Here is a 19,476-nt window from a genome sequence, read left to right as displayed (position 1 = left end):
AATTGCTGGGCATGGTGGCAGGCGCCTGTAATCCCAGCTACTTAGGGGGCTGAGGCAGGAGAATCGCTTGAACCCGGGAGGGAGAGGTTGCAGTGAACCGAGATCACGCCACTGCACTCCAGCCTGGGCAACAGAGGGAGAGTCCATCTCCAAACAAAACAAAACAAAACGAAACAAACAAACAACAACAACAAAAAACAAACACCTGATCCTAAGGGGATTAGATGCGATTGTGGACTTTAAGTGGCCAGCCTACTGCCTAGCATGCAGCAGATGAGAGACTTTGGCGATACTGGGCCTCAGTTCAGAGCTGGCCTCACTAGAGACCCTGTCCCAAAGGGGAACAGGATGGAGCTGTAGCTCCCGAGAGTCACCCCCTCCTCCAAGGTGAGGAAGGAGGGCAGGAGCATGAGATAGCAGATCCTCGGTGCCTTGGTGGGGCTGGGGCACATTGCGCTGGGATCTCTATCATTGGCCCTCTTTACTCTGACTCACTAGGTAATATCAGTCAGGATACTTTTGGTTGCAAGTGATAGGAAATCCAGCTCATTTAGGCTGAAGCAAAAGGCACACATTGCTGGCTCCACATGACCAAAAAGCCCGGGGCTTCAGGTACAGCATATCACCATGCCTGAGATGGTGATTAATTCTGTGATTGGCCAGGCCTAGGTCACCTGATCATATGTGGCTCATTTATGCCTGAGGTTGCAATTTTTTGGATTTTTGCAATCAGACCTTGGCAATGACCTTGAACAGTAAGATATAAATAACTCACACATGCTTAGCGTTCCAATAATGGAACACTAGGCATACACAGGTCTAACTGCATCACCATGACTGGAATGGGGATTCATCCTCTGATTGGCCAGACCTAGGTCACATGCTCACCCTGCAGCCCAAGCAGGCTGAATGGGGAGAGGTAGGTTTCACAAAGGAAAGCCCAGGTGCTGTTACCTGAAGTAGGAGGGCAGGAGGCTGGGTGAGCAGAGCCTGCATCAACCCAGAGGGAATGGACTCTAAGTTGGTATTTTCTGGGCACATGGCTGGACCAGGCCTCACTGTCTCCTCATCTCAAGGACATGAGGGAGAAGATTCCTATGGGTGGTCCCAAAGGTTTTGGCACCCTTTGTTTTGGATGCTGTGTTGGGCCAGGGTGGCAGTGGGTGGGACAGTGGCATCTTAGCTGTCCTGACTTGCAGGGAGCCCATCCCAGCTCCCCACCCCAACCCCCAGCCCAGTCCACTTTTTCTGAGAAATGGTACATTTGCCCCAACCTCATGTCCAGAGGAAAATTTTACTCTAACACCAGAACATTCTCTCGTTTGTCCTGATAGACAGGAAAGCCTCCACCTCCTTAATTTACAAATGACTTGACAGTTGCTTAGTGGCACTTGCATACATAAAGAGAAGGAGCTGCTGCCCTAAGCTGCAGTAAGTTTGTCCACACTTCATCTCCAGGCAGCCAGCGGGAGGTACAACCTAAGAGGTACAGCCTCTTAGGTACAATGTGACTATCTCTATCATTGTAATGATACCTAAGAGGTACAGCCTCTTAGGTACAATGGCAGCTCCATTCAATCAAACCTGAGCAAGCTGACCCCATGCCAGAATGCACTGGGGACTCAGATGGCCACAGAGCTCTCTCACGCCAAGGGAGACATGCCCCCCTGAAAGCCTGAGGTGCCCCCTAAGGAGACAGTGCATGCCCCCTAAAGAGACAGTGGGTGCCCCTCTCAACTATGTAGCTTCAGGGCAAGTCCTCTTTTCTTTTCTTTCTTTTCTTTCTTTCTTTTCTTTCTTTCTTTCTCTTTCTTCCTTCCTTCCTTTCTTTCTTTTTCTTTCCTTCTTCTTTCCTTCCTTCCTTCTTCCTTCCTCCTTCCTCTTTCTTCTTTCTTTCTCTTTCTTTCTCTCTTTCTCTTTCTTTCTTTCTTTCTTTTTTTTCTTTTTTGAAATGGGGTCTCGCTTTGTCACCCAGACTAGAGTACAGTGGTGCCATCATAGCTCACTGTAGCCTTGACCTCCCAGTCTCAAGCAATCCTCCTGTCTCAGCCTCTCAAGTAACTGGGACCACAGGCACACAACACCACACCCAACTTATTTTTTATTTTTTGTAGAGATGGAGTCTCCCTATGTTGCCCTGGCTGGCCTTGAACTTCCGACCTCAAAGGATCTTCCTGCCTTGGCCTCTCAAAGTGCTGTGACTACAGGCATGAGCCACTGTACTTGGTTTGGGCAAGTCCCTGAATTGCTCCAAGACTCAGGCCCCTCAGCTATACAGGAGAGAATTATCCCACTGGGTAGAATTGTCTACAGGGTCTAATGAGAGTATTTGTATAAAGGGTGCTGTGCACAGTAGACATTCAATAAATGTGAATTCCCTTCCCAGAGACATGAACTAAGTTCAAAGGAGGCAGCCCCTTGTGTGGTAGGAAATGGACATGTAAGGAGATTAACACAGAGAGGGGGGTCTCGCAAAAGCGGGGAAGCAAGTGCTAACTGCCCCGATATTCATTCCCTTTCCTTCTGTTAATAATATCATACTAGGTTCTAGCTGGGCACCTGGTTGCTCAACACAACACAGTATCTTTCAGCTTCTTTTGCACTGTGGTGGCAGGACATTAAGGTCCAGTCACTGTAGGGTACTCAGAAATGATGTGTGTAGTCTCTGGGTTGTGCATTTTGGAGAATGGAAGTGCCCTCCTTTTCCTCTTGTCTTTTCTTCCTGCTGGCTGGAAGGTAGTCATGATGACTGGAGCTTCTGCACCCATATTAGATCACGAGACAGAATCTGAGGACAGAGAATGGCAGCGTTCTCTGGTGTGTCTCACCATGGTTCCCCCATGCTGTCTTAACAGCCCTGGCCAACTTATACTTCAAGAGTTTCAGGAGGGAAGAGTTTCATGGTTTCTTGTTTAAGTCACTTGTGATTTTGGAGTTATAGCCAATTTATTTTCCTTCCTTCCTTCCTTCCTTCCTTCCTTCCTTCCTTCCTTCCTTCCTTTCTTCCTTCCTTCCTTCCTTCCTTTCTTCCTTTGCTTTTCTTCTCTTCCTTTCTTTCTTTTCTTTTTTGAGACACAGTCTATTGCCCAGGCTGGAGTGCAGTGCCGGGATGTCAGCTCACTACAACCTCCACCTCCTGGGTTCAAGCGATTCTCCTCCCTCAGCCTCCCGAATAGCTGGGATTACAAGAGTGCACTGCCATGCCCGGCTAATTTTTTGTATTTTTAGTAGAGACAGGGTTTTGCCATGTTGCCCAGGCTGATCTCGAACTCCTGAGCTCGAGTAATCCACCTGCCTCAACCTCCCAAAGTGCTGAGATTACAGACATGAGCCACCATGTCTGGCCTATGGCCTATTTCTTCACTAAAACAAAGGGCTTCCAGGCTGCAGCCCAGGAGCTCAGGAAGATGGAAGTGCAGGTCCTCTCTGAACTTCAGCTTCTCCATGCATAAATAAAATAGTGACTATAAAATATTTATATGGACGTCGAATGTGGCAGTTATTCTACCCCGCCCTTTACGCATTTACTGACTCAAAGTCAGGAAAGAAAAGTCACAAATGTCCTGATGTTACAGGGGCTGGAGTTACACAAAGCAGACACCCTAAAACTGCTTCCAAAAGTTCAGAACTGTGATCTTCACAACTGCGATCTTCAGAACTGTAGGGAAGTTCACATGTAGGCCGACCCCATTCAGTGTTTCATAACTAGTTCTCAGCAGAAGTTACATTTCATATAGGCCTCAATAAAAAAATCACAGAAGCTCACCAAGCGGCCCGTCTGATGCTCAGAATTACCACTTCCCTGTAAAAAGGCAATCCTCTAGAGGAATTTTTAGAATATGCAGCACATTTTAGAGCTTCTTCCCTTCGAATGCGAAACTCGATCCTGGCACAGCCGGGAGCAGGGTTTCGGATGAAGCTCGTGGGAATGTTTCTATCGCTGAGTGTTGCTCTACTTCTCAGTTCTTGGAAGTGTCCCATAAATGTGATCAAAATTGCTGCCCCCATTTGTGCCAACTTCCATTTGCCTCTTTGCTTCGGCTCCTGCTCCAGCATAGTCCCGGAAGATGGTTTTCAGGCCTCCAGCACTGGGACCTCCAGGCATCACAGTAATGGGTACTGAGCACCGACTGTGTGCCAGGTGCTGCCCTGGGCACCAGGGATACTACCAGGAACAAGACAGATACAGCCCCGCTCCTCCCCGAGAGCACAAAGGCTGGAGACACAGAAGGCAGAGCTGCGATTCAGAGCGCTTGAGGCTCTCCAGGAGCAAGGCTGGGGCCTGGCAGAGCCCAGAGGAGGGGCCCCTAACCTTCTAGGGGCCAGGGAAGGCTTTTCTGAAGATGCAGCATCTACACTGAGGCCAAAAGATGAATGGGAAAGAGTCCAGAGAAAGGGGGCAGTGCGTACAGAGGGGCCTTCTAGGCCAAGTGTATCAATTGGCTTATACGGCAAGACAAACAACCCCAACCCTTCATGGCTTAAAACAACAAACTGCATGTCATTCATGACTCTGGATGAGCCAGACGGATCTGCTGATCTGAACCAAGCTTGGTCAATTTCGGCTGGGCTCATGCAAGCATCTGTGGTCAACTGGAGGGTTGGCTGGGGACTCGCTGGTTGACCCTCAGATGGCCGGGTAACAGGGGTGACGGCCATGGGCCTCAGCATCTGGCAGGCTAGCTAGGGCTAGTTCACATGGCAATGGGACTGGCATACCATCACTTCTGCCATTGGTCAAAGCAAGTCATAAGATGTAAGGAATCCGCTCAGATTTAAGAAATGTGGGAGGGGCCAGGTGCAGTGGCTCATGCCTGTAATACCTACACTTTGGGAGGCCAGGTGGGAGGTCACTTGAGGCCAGGAGTTCAAGACCAGCCTGGACAACATAGCAAGATTCCATTTCTAGTATATATATACATATATATTTTTTCTAGTATATATATATAATTTCTAGTGTGTACATATATATACACACACACACACACACATATATATATATATATATTTTTTTTAATTAGCCAGGCATAGTGGCAAGTGCCTGAGTCCCAGCCACTTGGAAGACTGAGGTGGGAGATTACTTGAGCCCAGAAGGTCAAGGCTGCAGTGAGCTATGATTGCACCACTGCACTCTAGCCTGGGTGACAGAGTGAAACCCTGTCTCAAAAAACAAACAAACAAACAAACAAACAAGAAATGTGAGAGGGGTTGCAAAGTTGCATTGCAAATGGGCATAGATATGGGCAGGAGTGAAAAATTGGGGGCAATTCTGCATCAATTCAACACACACAGAGGAGACAAAAGGGTCCTGATATCAACACATGGCCCATTCCAGGAGCCACAGTGTGGGTGAATTGTGGGATTTGAGTGGGGAGGAGGCTCTTTAAGTCAGACGGAAGAGCATGAACTTTCACCCAAGGGCAGTGGGCAGCCATGCAGGGTGCTAGACAGGGGAGTGAAATCTGATTTCACTTTAGAACACTTTGATGGCCACAGCCTCCCCGAGTCCAGATCTCTGGTGATGGAGAGTCCTCTAGGAAAATTCCACAATAAAGAGACTACCTAGAGAAGAATGCACGTCTGTTTAAAACCCATCCTTTCCTCAGAGGTAACCACTTCTACTATTACCTTGGTATGAATCCATTCAGAACATTTTTCTACTGCTTGTGACTGGCAAGATAACAAAAACAAAAAAAGTTTAAAAAAATTAAAAAGAACTATTGTGCCTTCACACACACACACACACACACACACGCAAGTTTTGTCTTCTCAGTAGCTGGGGCATACTCTCCGATACATTCTGGTTCACTCCTTTTCACTACTGCATGCTATTCCACTGTGAGAAAAGGCCACAGTTTACTTGTCTACTCTCCACCTGATGGGCATTTATGTTGTTCTGAATTTCTGCTAAGATTGAAATGAACATCTTTGCATGTAAGTGTATACATTTGTCTCAGATCTACACCTAGAGTGGAATGGGTGGGTTGTGGAGTGAGTCCCTCCTTAGTTGTATGAAACATTGCTGAATTGTTTTCTAAGGCAGCTACCAACTCACTCCCCACCCCCAGCAGCCATACTTTCTTTGAATCCTGGTCACTCAGTATTGATAGACACTTACATCTTTGCCATTTTGCTGAGTGTGAAATACAGCCTCATCCTTGTTTGTTTTCTTTTCTTTTCCCTTTTTTTTTTTTTTTTTGACAGGGTGTTACCCTGTAGCCCAGGCTGGAGTGCAGGGGTGTGATCACAGTTCCCTGCAGCCTTGACCTCCCTGGCTCAAGCAATCCTCCTGCCTCAGCCTCCCAGGTAGCTGGGACTACAGGTGCACACCACCATGCCCAGCTAATTTTTGTATTTTTTGGTAGAGACAGGATTTCACTTTTTTGCCTAGGCTTGTCTTGAACTCCTGGGCTCAAGCGATCCTCCTGCCTCAGCCTCCCGAAGTGCTGGGATTACAGGTATGAGCCACCACACCTGGCCCCTCATCCTTGTTTTAATCCACCTTGTCATTTTATTTTATTTTTATTTATTTATTTTTGAGACACAGTTTTGCTCTTGTTGCCTAGGCTGGAGTGCAATGGCTCAATCCTGGCTCATTGAAGTCTCCAGCTCCCAGGTTCAAGTGATTCTCCTGCCTCAGCCTCCCAAGTAGCTGGGACTACAGGTGCCCGCCACCACGCCCAGCTAATTTTGTATTTTTAGTAGAGATGAAGTTTCACCATGTTGGCCAGGCTGGTCTCAAACTCCTGACCTCAGGTGATCTGCCCACCTCAGCCTCCCAAAGTGCTAGGATTACAGGCGTGAGTCCCTGCACCAGCGTACTTTGTCATTTTAGATGGCTAGAGAATATTCTACAGAAAGGGTGTGATTTAGCCAGGCCTTGGGTATTCGCTTGGATTTTTTTTTTTTTTTTTTTTTTTTTTTGGTCAATTTGATGGGAAAAAGTAGTATTTCACCATTGTTTCAATTTGAATTTTCTCAAATGCCAAGGAGGTTGAGTGTCCATTTTCCTGTTCCTGTTCCTCAGCCTTTAGGCTGGTGAATTGCTTGTTTACATTCTTTGTCCATTGTCCCAGTGGATGTTGTCCTTATCTATGAAGATTTTTGCTAAGCATCCTCCCATATTATTTCTTTAAAAACAAAACCAAAGGCGGGCACAGGCCCAGAGAGCCTGGCTGGCCTCAGAAGGGGCTACTCTGATCTAGGGGGATGTGCTCTGGGCAAAAGTAGCAGTTGGGCTGCCTCCAACTGCTACTTTTTGAGAAACTGAGGCCAGCAGTGGCGTGGGGCAGCCCATTGCCCACCTGGCAAGATTAGAGGGCCGCCTCAGCGGCCTTCCTGACAACACAGGTGACCCCAATTCCTCATCAGCATCTCCAGCCCCTGGTGGGCAGAGGGCACAGGAGAGATCAAGCATCTCAGCTCCCATCATTGCACCATGGGGACTGAGACCCAGAGAAGTCAAGCGACGCCCCCAACCTTACACAGGAGTGGGTAGTCCAGCTGGGGCTCCCTACAGAAGGCAGGCTGCTGTGCCCCATCCCACACCTACAGCCCCAGTCAGCAGCTTGGAGTGCTCCCAGCCCAATCACAGCTGATTGGAGTGGTGGGGGGAGGGGGGGGGGGTGGGCTGCTGGTATATAAGCCTAGCGGGCAGGCCCGGCAGCCTCACACCTGGGTGAGGGGTCTGCCAGCTGCACCTGTAGGTCTCATGGCTCCTGGGAGTGTCACCAGCGACATCTCACCCTCCTCAACTTCCACAGCAGGATCATCCAAGTCTACTGAATCTGAAAAGCCGGGTGAGCAAGAGGAGGCAACCCCTGCCTCATCCCGGCGAGCCCACCCCCTGGGTTACCCTTGACACTCCACCCCCACTCCTCGTCCTTTCCCAGCCTGGCCCCAGCACCCACCCAGCACCCAGCTGCTGAGCTCAACTGCCTTTTGGCTGAAGAGCTGACCTACAGGTAGCAAGGCCAGGTAGGGGCTGGGGGCTGGGGCCGGCCAAGCTCAGGGAAGAGCCACAGGGCCTCCCAGCTGGAGCCCATTTCGTGCTGGAGACCGTAGCCCATAGCCGGACTGCAGCTGTGGGCAGCTAGTTGGAGGGACTGGGGCAGGAACATTTTATGCAGAGTTAGGCCTTCCAATTTTCAACCAAGAAACACCTCAGGGCTTATCTGGACATGAGGGTCCACCGAGGCAAACCAGGCCCAGTTCACTCCCTCGAGGACCTCCCAGTCTGATGGGGAAGCCCAGCCCGTGGGTAGGTGCTGTTTGCTAATGTGGTGTGTGCTTCAGTGGCGGTCATCCAGAGCTGGGGGAGCCCAGAGGAGTCCCCTAACCCACTCTGGGACGTCAGGGAAGGCTTCCCAGAAGAGATGACCCTGAAGGATGGGTGTGCCTCAGCCAGGGGAAGTGTTCTATTTGCCAAGACACCGAGGAAGATAGGGAGGGGGTCCCGGTGCCACGAAGAACAAGGGCAGAGTTAACTGGGAAGTCAGAAGTCAGAGGTATCCAAACCAAGGTGGATTTTTAGCCTTGAAGGATGGGTGAGAGTAGCCTGCATGGCCAGGAGGAGAAAGGCATCCCAGGCAAAGGAAACGGCATGGGCTAAGGCCCAGAGGCCAGCGCACCAGCAGCTTGTCTCGGAAGCTGCATCTTCCTTCTGGGAAGGAGGGAAGTGCTGGGGCAGTGCTGGGGGAGCAGTGGGAGGAGGGGCCCATCACACAGGGCCTCCAAGGCGGTCTTCGGTTAGGTCAGCTCTTATATTGAACGGGAACCATGGACGGTTTCAGGCAGGGAGGTGAGGGGTGTGAGATGCAGCGAGGAGAATGCATGGGGTGGGGAAGAGGCAGTGGGGAGGAGGCTGGGGCTGGGTAGTTGGAGAGGAGAGGCCAGAATATGGAGAGAAAAACCTATGGAGAGGCCTCAAGTGAGTATGGTGGGGAGGAGAGGGCCCAGAATGCCCCCAGTTCTTGCTTGGATGTTGGGTAGGTATGGGCAGTGGGGGTGTGGGGCATTCCTGGAAGAGAGATGAAGGGCAGGTTTGGGGGCCTGAGCTCTGTTCTGGACATCCTGGTACACGGCAGGCATGGAACAGCTGCCGAATGAGGGGCTGGGGTGAGAGGGGACAGGCCTGAGGGAGGACTCTTGGGGGGTGGCTCTCTGGGACAGACATGGTCTGGGGGAAGCAGAGGAGGGGTTGGAGCTGCTCCTGAGGTCAGGCCAAGTGAAGACCCTTGGGAAGCCCTGTAGCACTGCAGCTGGGAGGGCTCAGACCTCCTCAGAGGCCCCCATCCCCACTGTACAGATGGGAAGACTGAGGCCTAGAGGGCAGAATGAAACTCCTGAGAACCTGGGAGTGACCCAGGACTACACCAACTCAACGGTTTTGGCCCCCAGATGAATATTCCCACACTGGGCTCGTCATGGCCAGGAACCAGCAGGGGTTGAATTGGATTAGGTCTCTTTATAATTTTGCTCTAGATCTAGAGTTTCAGGTGTTTTTTTTGTTTGTTTTTTTTGTTTGTTTTTTTCTATTGAAAAACATTTTTAATATAGCCAATAGACTTTTTAAGTCTTTTTTTTTTTTTTTTTTTTTTTTTTTTGGAGACAGGATCTTTCTTTGTCACCCAGGCTGGAGTGCAGTGGTGTGATCTCAGCTCACTGCAGTCTCCACTTGCCAGGCTCAAGCAATCTTCCCACTTCAGCCTCCTGAGTAGCTAGGCCTACAGGCACACACCACCACACTCTGCTCATTTTTAAAGACTTTTGTAGAGTCGAGGTCTCACGATATTGCCCAGAATTTAAGTCTTTACATTCTGCAGATTGATCAGAAGTCAACATTTCCAGTTACCACATTTAAATCCGGTTTCACATTTTAATCCCTTTTATGCATTTCATGGTGACTGACAACTTCTCATGCTTCCCCCCACCCTTGATCCTACTTCATTTGCAACTTTTTTATAACGCCTTATTGAGAAATAATTCCCATACAATACAATTCACCCTTTAAAGTGTACAATGGCTTTTGGTATACTCAGAGTTGTGTATCCATCTCTATAATCAATTTTAGAATATTTTAATCACTTCAAGAAAACCAGTACCCATTAGCAGTCACTCTCCGCCCCCACTCCCCAGCCTGGCAACCACCAATCTGCCTTCTGCATCTATGGACTTGCTTATTCTGGACATTTCATATAAATGGAATCAGACAGTATGTGGCTTTTTCTGACTGGCTTTTTTTCACTTAGCATGTTTTTAGGGCTCCTGCATGTCGTAGCCAGGGCTTCACTCCTTTGTATGAATGGATAATATTCCACGGGATGGGTAGAGACCACATTTTGTTCATTCATCTGTTGATCATTCATCATGGATGTTTGGGCTGTTTCCATCTTTGGGCTGACACGAAGAACGCTGCTATGAACATTCATGTATACGTTTTTGTGTGGACGTGTGTTTTCATTTCCCTCAGGTATATACCTAAGAGTGGAATTTTTTGGTAACTTTTTATTATGAAAACTTTCAGGGCCAAGAATGGTGGCTCACGCTTGTAACCCCAGCACTTTGGGAGACTGAGGTGGGAAGATAGCTTGAACAGGAGTTTGAGACTAACCTGAGCAATGCAGTCAGACCCCTGTGTCAAATAATAATAATATTAATACAAAAATTAGCTGGGCGTGGTGGGGCGTGCCTGTGGTCCCAGCTGCTTCGGAGGCTGAGGCGAGAGGATCACTTGAGCTGGGGAGGTCAATGCTGCAGCGAGCCATGATTGTGGCACTGCACTCCAGCCTGCGTGACAGATTGAGACCCTGTCTCAGTAAAACAAAACAAAACAAAAAACTTTCAAATGGATACAAAAGTAGACTATACCAAATGGTCTGTAACTCCCTTCCACTGTGCCCATCACCCAGCTCCAACAGTCATCAGCTTGCGGACGCTCTTGTTTCATCTGCTGGGTTATTTCAAAGCAAATGCTGGATTTATTTATCATTTCATCTGTAAATATATTTTATAATATTTACCTTTAACAGATAAGAACCTTTTAAAAAGCAATTGTAATTCCATTAGCATACCTCAAACAATATTATCCCTAATATCCAGTATTTCCTTCCAGTGCTCACATTTATCTGTTGCCTTTCTTTTTCCAGTTGGATTGTTCAAATCCTGCTCTGGGAATGAGAATTTGGTTGAGAGGTTTCCTAAGGATCTTTAGTCTATAGGGTGCCTCTCCCACTTTTTCTTTCCCTCTTATTTGTGGAAGAAACCAGGCTGTGCGCCCTGGAGAGTCTCTCAGTCTGGGTGCCTCTGAGAATGTGCACATAGCCCCTGGAGGTCCTGTAAACCCATAGTTACATCTAGAAAATTCACTCAATTTAGATTTGTTTTTCTAAAGGAATACTCAGTTCTTTAAAAAGAGAGACTTGGCTGGGCACAGTGGCTCACGCCTGTAATCCCAACACTTTGGGAGGCTGAGGCGGGTGGATAATGAGGTCAGGAGTTCAAGACCAGCCTGGACAATATGGTGAAACCTCGTCTTTACTGAAAATACAAAAATCAGCCAGGTATGGTGGCATGCACCTGTAATCCCAGCTACTTGGGAGGCTGAGGCAGGAGAATTGCTTGGACCCAGGACGTGTAGGTTGCAATGAGCTGAGATCACGCCATTGCACTCCAGCCGGGGGACAGAGCGAGACTGTGTCTCAAAGAAAAAAAGAGAGACTTAATAAGCCTTGAGGAGAGACTGTCTGGGAGCTTCCATGCCAGCGGTCAGTGTCTTGGGGAGAGGGGAGCATCTGACCCTTGCTGGGCCCTCACCCACCCCCCACGGGCCAGCTGATGCCTGCCAATGAGTTGTGACTGGGCCCTGGGTGATGGCCTGCCATCTCTCCTCAGGCCCGAGCCACAGCAGCTTCCCAGTGGGACGCCGCCACCCCCCAGTGCTGCGCATGGTGCTGGAGGCGCTGCAGGCAGGGGAGCAGCGCCGGGGCACGTCGGTGGCGGCTATCAAGCTCTACATCTTGCACAAGTACCCAACAGTGGACGTCCTGCGCTTCAAGTACCTGCTGAAGCAGGCGCTGGCCACTGGCATGCGCCGTGGCCTTCTCACTAGGCCCCTCAACTCCAAAGCCAGGGGGGCCACTGGCAGCTTCAAAGTAAGCGCCCCTCAGGGAAGACATAGCCCAGGGTTGGAGCAAGGGTCCTGGCCTCTGTTAGCACTGCGGCCTCTCCTGGAAGGCCTTTCCCCTCCGGTCCCCTTACTTGTTCCTCCTGTAGTCGCAGCCGAGATGCCCTCTCCTCCAGGAAGGCAGGTAGTGTGCCCCCTCTGAGCTCCCACTGCAAGAGTCCCCCTATTGGTGTCCAGGACAGGTGAACTGTTGCATGTTTGGGATCCCAGGGACTGTGCCAGCTGTGCTAACTTCTGGGTCCTGGGCACGTAGTCCCTTCCTGGAATTCCACACCACAGCAAAGGGTTTTCCCCCTGCTGGCACCTCCCTGAGCAGCCATGTCCTGCATTTCAAAGGGGAGAGTTTCATCTTCATGAAGAGGCTCCAGGCCGGGCGCGGTGGCTCAAGCCTGTAATCCCAGCACTTTGGGAGGCCAAGACGGGCGGATCACGAGGTCAGGAGATCGAGACCATCCTGGTTAACACGGTGAAACCCCGTCTCTACTAAAAAATACAAAAAATTAGCCGGGCGCGGTGGCGGGCGCCTGTAGTCCCAGCTACTCGGGAGGCTGAGGCAGGAGAATGGCGTGAACCCGGGATGCGGAGCTTGCAGTGAGCTGAGATCCGGCCACTGCACTCCAGCCCGGGCGACAGAGCGAGACTCTGTCTCAAAAAAAAAAAAAAAAAAAAAAAAAAGAGGCTCCAAGAGGGGATGCATGCCAGGTCACTCAGAGCTGAGGCAGGTCTGGGACGAAATTGCACCCCAGCATCAGGACTGTCATCAGCCACCAGGAATACCTCAGGTACCAGACCCAGGACCTGACTTGTCACTGCTGGGCCCCCTGCATCTTGCCCAACTTCCTGCATGTAGCAGCTGCCGTGACAGTTGCCATGGAACACTGGGGAACATTCTCAGCCTACCCCAAGCCGGTCCCTGTGGTTACCTGGTGACAGATCACAGAAAGTCTCACCCTAGTAGAACTCCTGGGCGTGGGTCAGAGCCTGGACTCGCGTCACAGCAGGACCAGGCGGCTGGGCAGGGAGAAGAGCCAGAGGGGTGTCGGGTGTCTGATGCGGTGTGCTGGCAATTGAGGGGTGAAGGTGGTTTCTAGTCTTGGTGATGGGGAGCCCTGAAGGTTGGGGGACAGGAAAGAAACAGCTTGCCAGGAGCCCTCCCCTACCCCTGCCGCTCACACCCTTGGTGATGGTCCCACTGTAAAGAAGAGAAGATGTAGCTGTGGTACACGGCTGGAGGAGGGCAGATGAAGCTGTGAGCCCAGAGCCATCTGACCTTGGTCCATGTTCTGCTGAGTGTCAAGGGGCAAGGTGGCGGGGGTATGGGGCATGGGGCATGAGGCAGGACAGAGCTTCAGGGTGGGGAGGGAGGGGGAGTCCAGAGGCACAATCTGTGGGAAAGTGGCAGGGGCAGGGTGGGTGGTTGAGAGATCATGAGATCCTAGAATCATAGTAGACAGTGCCTCCAAGGACAGTGGCTTCGTGACTTCTCCCCGCCCCTCACTGCCTGAGCAGCCCCCCTGTTTGGAATGAGGCCTCCCATTCGGAGTCTTACGGAGGGTGGGGGGTGTGAGGCACCTGAGGCTCTGCTTTCAGCCCACCCTGTGTCCTCCTCCAGTTAGTTCCCAAGCACAAGAGGAAAATCCAGCCCAGGAAGATGGCCCCCCCGACGGCCCCCAGGAGAGTGGGCGAGGCCAAGGGGAAGGGCCCCAAGAAACCAAGCGAGGCCAAGGAGGACCCTCCCAACGTCGACAAGGTGAAGAAGGCTCCTCCCAAGCCGGGTGCAGCCACAGAGAAGGCCCGCAAGCAAGGCGGCGCGGCCAAGGACACCAGGCCACAGCCGGGCGAGGCTAGGAAGGTGCCCCCCAAGCCAGACAAGGCCATACAGGAACCTTCCAGTGCCGGCGGGCTCAGCAGGAAGGCAAAGGCCAAAGGCAGCAGGAGCAGCCAAGGTAGCTGTGTGACTTTTAGGGGGCGGTGTGGGAATGGGGGTCTTGACAGCCACTGGAGTAGGTTCGGGGAGCCAGCTCTGGAGAGGGGTTTCCTTATCTAGTGCATGTGCCCTGAGTGCTGGGCTTGACCTGGAGAGACGGAACTCATGGTCGCTAGTTGGGGGAAGGAGGCAGACATTTCAAGGGTTATGAAGGGGGAAGCAGAAACCAGGAGCGTGACTCATTCTTGAGGCAGGGGTCAGGGAAGGCTTCCTGGAGGAAGGTGTCTCAAGCAGGGGAAGGGCCTTTGCAAAGGCCTGGAGGCATAAAGAAGGTGGAATTTTTAGGCCAGGCATGGTGGCTTGTGCCTTTAAGCCCAACACTTTGGGAGGCCGAGGTGGGCGGATCACTTGAGGTCAGGAGTTTGAGACCAACCTGGTCAACATGGTGAACCCCTGTCTCTGCTAAAAATACAGAAATTAGCTGGGCATGGTGGTGTACACCTATAATCCCAGCTTCTTGGGTGGCTGAGGCAGGAAAATACTTAAACCCAGGAGGTGGATGTTACAGTGAGCTGAGATCGCACCACTGCACTCCAGCGTGGGTGACAGAGTGAGACTCGCTCTCAAAACAAAACACAAGGAGGTGGAGTTTTTGAGGAACTGTATATATTTCAGTCTACCTGCAGTGTTGGCAAGGAGAAGGTGTGAAGGGCAGCTGGAATCAGGGTTTTATCTGGAGGATGATGTGGAGCTGTGGAAGGATTCTGACAGGAAGCAGCTAGGGCTAGAGTTACTCTTTTTTTTCCTCTCTCTCTTTTAGAGACAGGCTCTTGCTCTGTCACACAGGTGAGTGCTGACCCCAGGAATTAGAGCCAATCTGGGCAAGATAGTGGGATCCCATCTCTGCAAAAAATAAAAATATTAGCCAGCATGTTGTTGCACACCTGTTGCCCTAGCGACTTGGGAGGCTGAGGCAGAAGGATCGCTTGAGCCTGGGAGGTCAAGGCTGCAGTAAGCTGAGATCGCACCACCACACTCCAGCACAGTGACAGAGTGAGACCCTGTCTTAAAAGAAAGAAAAAGTATTCTGGCTGCCAGGCGGAAGACAAATTAAAGGCTCGAGCTGACAGGCCCGTTAGACTTTGGCTTCGGTGGGCTTGGAGCACTAGTGCTTTGCATAGAGCAAGTGCTTCGGTTAACCTTCCAGCCACTCTGTGAGGGACATGCTGTTATTCCCAGTCTTCAAACTAGTCACTGAGGCTCAGAGTGGCTAAATGATTTGCCCCATGTCACATAGCTGAGTGAAGACCTAGGACCCAGGAGGGATGGGGGTTCCAGAGTCCCTGAAACTTCCTGCCCCACCAGCAGTGCCACCTTCTTCCCCTACAAAACCTCCTCCATCACATTCCAGGAGATGCTGAGGCCTGCAGGAAAACCACCACTGGGAGTAAGAGTTCAAAACCCACAGCCAGCAAGGTAGGCACCTGCATGACTTTCCCAGCCTGGCTGCCTGCCCTGAACAGGCCAGAGCTTGGGCATCCCACACTCAGCCTCTGGAAAGGTCAGCCAGGGATCGGGTTCAATTTCTTTTCCTACAAAGCACAGTCTACCATCTTCTTCTCTCTACTCCCCCGGCACCCTGGGGTGTTGCCATCCCCGTCTTACAGACAAGAGACTAAGGCTTAGAAGGGCGATGTTGTGTACCCAGAGCCACCGAGCTGGGATTTCAGCCCTTCCCAGCTGTCTCTTTGCTCCCGGTTTGCTTTTGTATAGGTCAAGAATGGTGCTGCTTCCCCGACCAAAAAGAAGGTGGTGGCCAAGGCCAAGGCCAAGGCCAAGGCCCCTAAAGCTGGGCAGGGGCCAAACACCAAGGCTGTTGCTCCTGCTAAGGGCAGTGGGTCCAAGGTGGTACCTGCACACTTGTCCAGGAAGACAGAGGCCCCCAAGGGCCCGAGAAAGGCTGGGCTGCCCATCAAGGCCTCATCATCCAAAGTGTCCAGCCAGAGGGCTGAAGCTTAGGGCTAAAGGCAGGGGTGGAGAGAAACCGAGCCTCTGCCCTAGTTTTTATTCTTCAACAAACCACTGCTCTATTTATTTCATTGTAAGCTATTTATCAATAAAGACTTTTGTTTCTTTTTCCTCACAACTGGTGTGGGTAGAGGCTGAGGTTCAAGGATTTGGCCATTCGGTCCTTCATGAACATCCGCTGAGCACCTGCTGTTTACCTGGTCAATGCTGGGGCTCTAATAGGAGGTTCTGCCTCAGGAATACAGACTGTGTGCTGTATGGGGCTGTGGCATAGATATCAGATATCAGGATGCAAAGGGGCTGGTGGAGGGAGAGTAACCCGGCCCTGAGATCAGGCTGCCAGGAGGAGGTGGCTTTTGATCCTAAAGGATGGGTAGCTGTTGTCAGGCAGATGAGGCAGAGGGTGCCATCTGAGGGGTGGGATGAGAGGAGGGGATCTGTTTAGAAAGAACCCTCTGGCGGTAGAAAGGAAGGATTAGAGTAGCTGAGAAGAGAGGGAGACCTTTCAGCCACTGGTTCCCGAGTGCTCCTGGGCCAGGTGCTGCGACAGCCAACAGGTGTCCTACTCCCCAGCCAGTGCCTGTGCTCTGAAGAGGTAGGGTTGGGCATCCAGCAGGGTGTGTAGGGCTGGCTGCTAGTTTAGACAGCATTGGAGGGGCTGTCTGAGCAAGGACCTGTGTCTGGAGGGGGTACCATTTCAGCAGAAGGAAGAGTGAATGCAAAGGCCCTGGGGTGAGAACATGCTCCTCAGGCTGGGAGCTGCAGGAGAGTCTGTGGCTAGAGCCCAATAAAGAGAAGAACAGGGGTCTCTCCGACAAGGTCCAAGGTGCTTTAAAAACATCCGTGGCACTCCTCACACGGAGAGACAGGCTCTGTGTCCCTGCCCCTTGACTCCAGGCTCTATGCTTGACCAGTAGAATTCAGTGAGAATGATGCTGTGACAATTTCTGGGTCCCACCTTAAGGCAGCTTCTACTTCTTGTGTTTGGGGACACTTTTTGTTTTGTGATACTCACTCTTCGAACTTGGCCACCATTCTATGGGAAAGCCCAAGCAGCTTGTGGAGAGGAACTGAGGACTCCAATTTTCAGCCCTCACTGAACTCTCTGACCAGCTGGTACCACGTGCCACCATCTGAATGCAGCGTGTTGGAACTGCGTCTTCCAGCCCTAACTGAGCTGCCCCAGCAGAAACCTGGTGGAACAGGGACAAGCTTTTCCTGCCAAGCCCTGCCCTGATTGCAGATTCGTGGGCAAAATAAGTGACTGCTGTTATTTTAAGCCACTAGGTACTGGGGTGGTGTGTCCTGCAGCAATAGATCTTTCTAAACAGATCCCCCTCCTTTCACCGGAACAAGGGCTGCAGGGTAGATGACGGCTGGATCACGTAGGGTCTTGTAAGCCAAGGGCAAGCACCGTGGGCTTTAATTGTTATAGGCAACCATTAGAGGACGGCAAGCAACAGTCTCTGCAGGGATGTGAGCAGGCAGACAGGCCTTCAAGGAGGCCCCTGCTACAACCCAGATGAAGGGGTGGCCAGCCAGGACATGCTCGCAGAGGAGGGTTAGAAGTGGCAGATTCTGGATCGCTGTTGAAGATGGTGTGAACGGGCTCTGCTGATGGATTCGATGTAGGAAGGGTCACTGATGAGTCTGCAGTTTGGGTTCTAGACAGCTAGGTGACTGCTGGGTGACCATTTCCTGAGGTGAGGACTCGGCACGTGCCGGGAGGCTGCCGAGATATGGTCCTGATGAGAGGTGGCAGCCTAGCCACGGAGGACAGAGAGAAGGAAGGGGTGGACGAAAGGGAATCAAAAACAAACTGCACAGGACTTGAGAAGGGGGCAGACAGGGTGCAAAGGGAAGCAGGCTGCTCAGCATGGGGCATCAGCCGCTCCCTTCCTGCCCCTGCTCCGTCACCCCACCCTCTCCCCTTGGAATCCCGGCTTTGCCTAGATGTGCTGACAGCCTCCCTGGGGTGTCTGTAATGTGGCTGCCAGCAGGACGCAGAAGCGCCCCCAGAGCAGATGGCGGAGTGGGGTTGGGCTGGTGCTTCCTGAGGAGAGGTCTGCTCCTGCCACTGCTCATTCACGGCTTGACCCGGTGCTGTGGGAGGCACCTCCAGGCAGACTGCGGTGTGGGGGGCATGAGTGGGCATCTCATGTCCATGAGCTGGGGGCAGGGGTGGGAGGTGTCTAGCGTCCATGAAACCTTGGGCAAGTTACCTCCCTTAGCTGCAATGGCTTCTTTCCTTTTCAAAGGCGTTTAGTGTGAGGATGCTACATCAGGGGGCCCCAGCCTCCTATGACCCTCAAAGGGTAAGAGCCTCCCTCCTGCCCACAGCTGCCAGGTCCTCAGAGCCCCAGATAAGGATTATAGCTGGTTCATGGAAGGTGGTTACCTTCTGTGCTGAGAAACGACTCTGGAAACGAGATTTCCTCCATTTGCAAATACATTTCTAAACTTCAAGGAGGAACTGAATGTTAATCAGACATTAAGACAGGCTGTGGAATATTTAATGACATAGAAAGATGTTACTGACATATTGTCGCATGGGGGAAAATCAGGTTGCAAAATGGTGTGCACACCCTGATCCTGAGTTCACTCCTCGGCCCCGCCCCACCCAAGCACCCCATGCAGGTGGCGTTCTCAGAAACGCTCGCCGCGAAGGGTTAGGGCAGCTTTTATTTTCTTCACGCTTTTTGTGCTTCCTACATTTCTCTGGGAACCCTGTATTCATTCCAGAATCACACCCACCCCTCTCACCCTCAAAATGCTATCAAATGTGCTGATAACTTAAATTAGAAAATCTGCTGCTTAATAAGAAGGAATCAATGCTCAGAATAGAAAATGTGAAAGATAAAGACTATCTTTCCACACAGAAGCCACTGCAGGAAAAAGCTATTTTTAAAGCAAAAGGTTGTTTACTTTTCTCCTCACTTTTCTGTTCTCATTAATTTTAGAACTGGTATCTGTGGGATTTTGTTTAAATTTTATGAATCTTTTGTCCTAGTTTTTACTCTTGATAAATACATGTGTAACTATTTTTCCTTCACAAAAGCAAGAAATTAAATGGAGTTGCTGTACCTTTGGAGCTGGCTCTCGAGATCTTTCCCTGGGGTCAGGGAGGAGCCAGCAGGGCTGGAAAGGAATGTCTGCATCAGGTTCATTGTTCTTGTGGGCAGGGGTGAGGAACAGCCTGTACTGTGGGGAACAGTGTTTAGGGTTAAACTGGGCTTGGAGGTTAAACTGCCTGCTTCCTTGTCTGAGAAATGGGCTTAATGCTATGTATTTTTTAAGCTTGATGAGAAATTCAGGGCAAGTTAAGTGTCAGTTCCCT

General features: G+C 51.1%; 1 protein-coding gene and 1 long non-coding RNA gene across 3 annotated transcripts; one reads left to right on the top strand and one right to left on the bottom strand.

The window, feature by feature from the left end:
- Window positions 1–7,670: 7,670 nt before the first annotated feature.
- On the top strand, window positions 7,671–16,254 carry H1-8 (H1.8 linker histone). The gene is made up of 5 exons (XM_065539522.2): window positions 7,671–7,799; window positions 11,893–12,152; window positions 13,797–14,130; window positions 15,523–15,587; window positions 15,885–16,254. Exons 1-5 carry the CDS (start codon window positions 7,712–7,714, stop codon window positions 16,128–16,130), a joined length of 993 nt encoding a protein of 330 aa, XP_065395594.1. The 5' UTR covers window positions 7,671–7,711; the 3' UTR covers window positions 16,131–16,254.
- Window positions 13,156–19,363, bottom strand: LOC141409711 (uncharacterized). Of its 2 annotated transcripts, none has more exons than XR_012431534.1 (3): window positions 19,224–19,363; window positions 18,538–18,599; window positions 13,156–13,293 (listed from the first exon to the last, which is right to left on the bottom strand). It is a non-coding gene; the product is annotated as an uncharacterized lncRNA (long non-coding RNA). The 2 variants fall into 2 exon arrangements; XR_012431533.1 differs by lacking the exon at window positions 13,156–13,293 and adding an exon at window positions 17,772–17,902.
- Window positions 19,364–19,476: the final 113 nt, after the last annotated feature.

This window comes from Macaca fascicularis, chromosome 2 (assembly GCF_037993035.2).
Source record: "Macaca fascicularis isolate 582-1 chromosome 2, T2T-MFA8v1.1".
NCBI classification, from domain to species: domain Eukaryota; kingdom Metazoa; phylum Chordata; class Mammalia; order Primates; family Cercopithecidae; genus Macaca; species Macaca fascicularis.
This window is presented reverse-complemented; position numbering and strand designations above follow the sequence as displayed.